At 46.5% G+C, this 6000-nt stretch overlaps 2 protein-coding genes across 2 annotated transcripts in view; one reads left to right on the top strand and one right to left on the bottom strand.

Annotated features, from left to right (window-relative positions):
* aff3 (AF4/FMR2 family, member 3) overlaps positions 1-3525 on the bottom strand; it is a gene marked incomplete at its 5' end in the record, with an annotated part of 22884 nt that extends 19359 nt beyond the window's left edge. Inside the window, one exon of the mRNA XM_084311495.1 lies at positions 3460-3525. Within this exon, the coding sequence (XP_084167621.1) occupies positions 3460-3525 (66 nt within the window). The remainder of the gene's footprint in view (positions 1-3459) is intronic.
* Positions 3526-4508: 983 nt separating this feature from the next.
* LOC311226119 (uncharacterized protein) overlaps positions 4509-6000 on the top strand; it is a gene marked incomplete at its 3' end in the record, with an annotated part of 63908 nt that continues 62416 nt past the window's right edge. The window contains exon 1 of the mRNA XM_084311494.1: positions 4509-4610. Coding sequence (XP_084167620.1) covers positions 4536-4610 — 75 coding nt within the window. The 5' untranslated portion in view covers positions 4509-4535. The remainder of the gene's footprint in view (positions 4611-6000) is intronic.

Below are 6000 nucleotides of genomic sequence, written 5' to 3'. Positions count from 1 at the left end.
CGCAGAAACCGGAAAACTGCAGTCTGCAGAGCCGCAGAGGCAGGAACAAGTCAGACACATTCTACAAACGTGTCTAATGTGAAAATATATAAGCATATAAGCAAAACTAGATTTTAGGTCTGTGATGAAAAAGGGCCTCGCGGGAAGGGGGGCCTCGCAAAAAAAAAGAAAAAAAGAAAAAAAAAAGAATAAAAAAAAGAAATAAAAAATATATTTTTTTTATTTTTTTTTATTTTTTTTGTGCGAGGCCCCCATTCCCGCGAGGCCCTGTGCGACCGCACTGCTCGCACACCCCCTGAGGCGGCCCCTGTGTGTGTGTGCATGTTCATCAAGCATAGGCTATACTGTATGTGCGGTGTATGTGCATCATGCATATGTGCTTGTGTGTGTGTGTGTGTGTGTGTGCATCATGCATTATGTATTCCTCACATGGATTTGAACCCGTCATGGGAAAACCAAAAATCTATGAGTCAGCCAAGGAGAAATCCCCCCCCCCCCACCCCCCCCCCCCCCCCCCCTGGCAAAGGGAGATATTATGGCTTGCTATAGACTTCAGGCAGGGCTACTCAGTTACACTCATCCCTCTTTGAGCTCCCACTGCTGGGAAACCCATCCAGGTCACAGCACCACTGTAAAGCACCTGGATTTTGAACCCGGGTCCCCCGTAGGAGAAACCACACATCTATGCGGCATGGTGGCACAGTGGTTAGCACTGCTGCCTCACAGCAAGAAGGTCCTGGGTTCGAACCCAGCAGGGGGCCTTTCTGTGTGGAGTTTACATGTTCTCCCTGTGTTTACGTGGGTTTCCTCTGGATACTCCAGTTTCCTCCCACACCACAAAGACATGCATGGTAGGCAGGGACTACAGATGGAAACGAGCTAATTAGCTCAAGTCTCAAAGCTCAAAATTTGCATTGATGTGGAAACTGAAGATCCTCATAAATGTGCACTGTCCCTGGGTAAAAAGAAAAGGGGGGGGGGGGAGTCCCCCCAATCCACCTCATGGCCAAGGGAGATATTATAGCTTCCTAGGCATCAGGCTGGGTTGCTCTGTTACACCCATCGTGCATGCTATAGCTCTCACAAGCAGCTGGCGACATGGTCCTCGCTCTCCACATTGCCATTGGTGGTACGTAGAGATAGGAGGACGAGGACGAATGTTGGTGACGTGTCTCTCGTAAAAAAAAAAAAATAATAATCTCCTCTCTGTGTGTCTCCTCTGCTCTAGAGGATGATATGTAAACTGGCCTTCATTGATTTTTATTACTATTTTATGGGCAACTTTCTAAATTGATTTACTGCAATGCGCAGAAGTGCCCGTCTTGGGCCGCCGGTGGGAGGAAAAGATAATCAGTTAATAACTCAAAAGATGATGCTCTGGTGCTCTGAAACACAAAGACCTCTCTCTCTCTCTCTCTCTCTCTCTCTCTGCAGAGCTCGTTCGAGCACCAAAAAAGGGCCACAGGAACGTCTGATTACCATGTGTGGCTATACCCTCCTCTGACCTCTCCCTCACTCCTCCTTCTCTCCCTCCCTTCCTCCGTCTATCGCTATCTCACCCTGTCTGCTCTCGCTCCATCTCTCCTTTAATAACCTCTATCTCACGAGCAGCCCCGGCACTGGAATATGACTCTTATTATGCCACTAAAACTTAAAGAGCTCTTGGAGTGAAAAATGACTCTCTCTCTCTTTTTGTTGTTGTTGATGATTTCATGTTACCTCATGTTTAGTACAGCTAATTGCCAAGAATAATAATAATGATTTCCATTATTCTCCATTCCTGGAAAGTGTCAAAATGTTGTCACTGGCCCATCCTGCACTCAGGGACATACATAAATCCAATAAAGTAAGATCATTACAAAAAGAAAAAGGCCACTTTCCCATCATATCAAACGTTACTGCCATTGGTCTTCAGTGATGATATGAAGGTCAACATCACTGTCGTTCTCGTGGGCGGCTACGTGGCGTAGTGGGCAAGGCACTCGCCACGAAATGCTGGAGACGCTGGGCTCGTCAGTTCGAGCCCAGCGCTCCACATTTGCTTTCAGTTTAGCTGGTCGTCCGTACTAATACACATTGGCCGTATTAGGGGGTGGGAAACTGATGGGTGGGGATCGGGCGTTGTGGACAGCGACTCCTACAGGTCGGTTGGTGCGCCTGTGCAGTAGAATCAGGAAGTGTCGGGGGCAGTGTGAGCCTCCCACGCGTTACTCCTCGCCACTGAGAGATCGAGCTGCGCAGGTGAAAAGATGCGACTGCTGTTACCTCAAGTACCGGAGGGGACTTGTGCTATGTATGACTTAGTCCACATTGCAGCCGGCTTGTGGGAGGCAAGAAACAGCGTCCGTGACAGGGGAGGGTTGAATTGGATGATACGAAATTGGGATGGGAGAAAATATAGAAAATGGGAGAAAAAAGTGGATAAAAAAAAAACATCACTGTCGTTCTCCATTTAGTTAAAGTCAGAATCATGTCACCCTGCCCCAAACATCATGTTGCATCCAGAGACGTGTCAAAAGGAAGGGAAACGGCAGCAGAATGCCATGTTGGTCTTTAAGTAATTGATCTGACATTGAAACACCGTCTTATCAACACCGACAGGCACACGGAACATAGACAAACACAACGTGTACTGTAAAAACTGGGATTGGGGTTACAGTCATTAATATTTATTAAATAATTATTAGTAACCTATACATAATAAAAAAGATTATGTGCCTATTGAACCATTTATGAATTGCATTTTACACAGTTTTAGTTGAATACAATTAGCTGATAGTTTAAAAGTGACCAGATGACACTCAGCTTTTACACACACACACACACACACACACACACACACACACACACACACGCACACACACGCACACACACACACACACACACACACACACACACACACATGTATCAACTATAATGTGAATCATAAAGTCAACTGGATATTTCAACTGCCTAAGCCTTAGATAATGATGAAGTCGTATAGGCAGTTGAAATGTCGTGTTGACCATACACACAAGTGGGCGAGGAGAGACCAGTCTTTAAAAAAAAAGAGAGAGAAAAAGGATGAGTCATTTTTAATACAGGATGCGTGTCTTGTTAGGGATACACAAACACACACAAACACACACACTGTACACACACACATGGCAGCACAAAGTAAACTTGCTGCCACCATCTGGGGACATTCTCTTTGACAGGTGTGATAAGCAAAGTAGGTACACTCTGGTCTCATGGGGCTTCAACCAAAACCACATTCATTCAATGGCAAATTATTTCCTCTTTGAAACAGAGAGGGGCAGTAACGGCCACTCTCTCTCTCTCTCTCAAGAACATGCTATGTGTTTCTTGGAAAAGAATAGTCTGGGTGGTTCTACAGGCTTTGGTGTCACCTTCCTCATTATATGACGCTTTAAATCATTTGGGTCCCCACCATTCCTGTGAATCCATCACTATTTAAACCCAGCCCTCCTCCTTGCGTACGCCCCCTCCTCCTCCTCCCTCCTCCCAGCCTGCCGCCAGAGCCATCTGGGCCAGCGAGATGGGTCATATTTCATTATGACAAGGCTAACTCCATGGAACACAGGCCCATTTCACAGGCCAAAACCGAGTGCATTAGATGAATGATGGATGGACCAGACAAGCACGCACTGGCAAGATGAAGGAGGTGGAGACGACCAGACATTCATTTAGGCTGCCGACTGTCCTTTACTCTGCAGCCATAGAGCATGAGTGCAAAGGGCATGTAAGCAATAGGATCCAGTACGAGGAGGAGGGCTGTAATAGTCAGGAGTCTTTCATGTAGGAAGCCGTGTACCAGTCAGCCAAAAGGGGAATCCCTCACAGCTAAGGAAGATGTTTCAGCTAATAGATAGTCAGACAGATATAGATCGATAGATAGATAGATCTATAGATAGATAGATAGATAGATAGATCGATAGATCGATAGATAGATAGATAGATAGATAGATAGATAGATAGATAGATAGATAGATAGATAGATAGATAGATAGATAGATAGATAGATAGATAGATAGATAGATAGATAGATAGATAGATATTATGAGTAAACCATTTTCACTCGTGCCTTCTTCTTCACCACGCACGCCACGGGCGCGACGTGCGAATTCCGTTTCCACCACCGGAGTGTGACTGTCTGTCTGTGTGGAGTGGGTGGGTGTGCAGCGCAGAGAGAGAGGCTCGTCGGTGCACACTGCCACTGATCACCGTTTACAGATCCATTGAGTCGTGCTCTCCTCTCCTCTCACCACTTCGCGGGGTGTTGTTGTGACTTCTCTCTGACGTCGCCGGTACGCCCACGCAGCACAGCAGCGTCTTCTCTCCCTCGATGACACCGCGGTGGTGACTCTCTCCAGCGAGCTGCCAGTAGCGTCTTCCTCCAGCAGCGCAAAGGACGCGCCGCGAGTCAGTCTGTCAGTCTGTCTGTCTGTCTGTCTGTCTGCCGCCGCCGTCGGATCGTTTACCGCGAGTCGTCACTGATGATATGGACACCAGAGAAAACTGATCATCGAAGAAACATGCCTACGGTCCTCGGCGGCAAAGGGAAACTTTCCTCCATCGTCTGTTTTCTGCTTCGATGCGCATCTACTCAGGTGAGACTGGGGGGGACCAGTGTGCCGCTATCTCATGCGGGAGAAGGCGCGCTGTACTTGGGGGAGAAAGAAACCAATGATGTATATTTATTAATTATTCAGTCATATTTTTTTTTGCAAATGTTGTCAGTGTTGGTCAACCGTTTGCGTCATCGTGTGGAAAATCACAGTGCATATTTGTGCGTGAAACTTTCAGCTCGCCAGACGGTATGGATATTATAAACTACACACTCCCAAATAAGAACAGTTACCTATTTTAGACACGCGCATCATCGTGCATTGTTTAGAGTGGCAGTGGCTGGACTGCAAAGTAGCCTCGAGATCAATCCCATGTGTGTTTAGATTTCCACTGAAATAATAATAATAATAATAATAATAATAATAATAATAATAATAATAATAATAATAATAATAATAATAATAATAATAATAATAATAATAATAATAATAATGCAGGACCTCTTTAGGGGGTCTTTAATCGGCATGCAACGAACTGGACATGCAATTGGTGCGGCACACACACGCGCACACACACACACACACACACACACACACACACACACACACACACACACACACACACACACACACACACGGGATACACGCACACACACGCACACACACACGGGATACACACACACACACGCACACACACACACACACACACATGCATTACCAAATTACCAAATGACCTCCCTACATTGACAAAATGGAAAAATTGTAAAACGACAACCTGAAAAACGAACATAGCTCCAGTTGGGGGAGTGTTGATCGTTAAGAATGTAACAGGTGGTAAACAGTGGCCTATTCGGCACGTGCATGCTGCTTGCTTGTTACAGGTGTTAGTATAGGATGGGCTGTGGTTTCTCTTGGGCCACAGGGGATGTTGCCTTCATCAAGGGTATTGCACCACAACTAACCCCCGATGATGCCAACGGCCATGGCAGTGTGTGAGACGCTCGTACTAATGGGGCCTACTTAGAAGTGTAAACTGGGAAAGCAGGCCAGACTTTCGCCCTGCATGCGCCCTCCTTGGGAAACACTGGCTGTCTGTGTTTATGCTTGTCACTGGATGCCTATGGGCCTCATGCTGCCGCATGGCCAAAATAATCACACAGTACAATTTTCACACACCCTCTCTCTCTCTCTCTCTCTCTCTCTCTCTCTCTCTCTCTCTCTCTCTCTCTCTCTCTCTCTCTCGCTCTCTCTCTCTCTCTCTCTCTCTCGCTCTCTCTCTCTCTCTCTCTCTCTCTCTCTCTCTCTCTCTCTCTCTCTCTCTCACACACACACACACACACACACACACACACACACACACACACACACACACACACACACACACAAATAAACATTGTTTCCCTATCCGCAGAGGCTTGTAATCCAGCCACAC

This window comes from Notolepis coatsorum (genome assembly GCF_963971535.1).
Source record: "Notolepis coatsorum genome assembly, chromosome: 3".
NCBI lineage: Eukaryota > Metazoa > Chordata > Actinopteri > Aulopiformes > Paralepididae > Notolepis > Notolepis coatsorum.
This window is presented reverse-complemented; position numbering and strand designations above follow the sequence as displayed.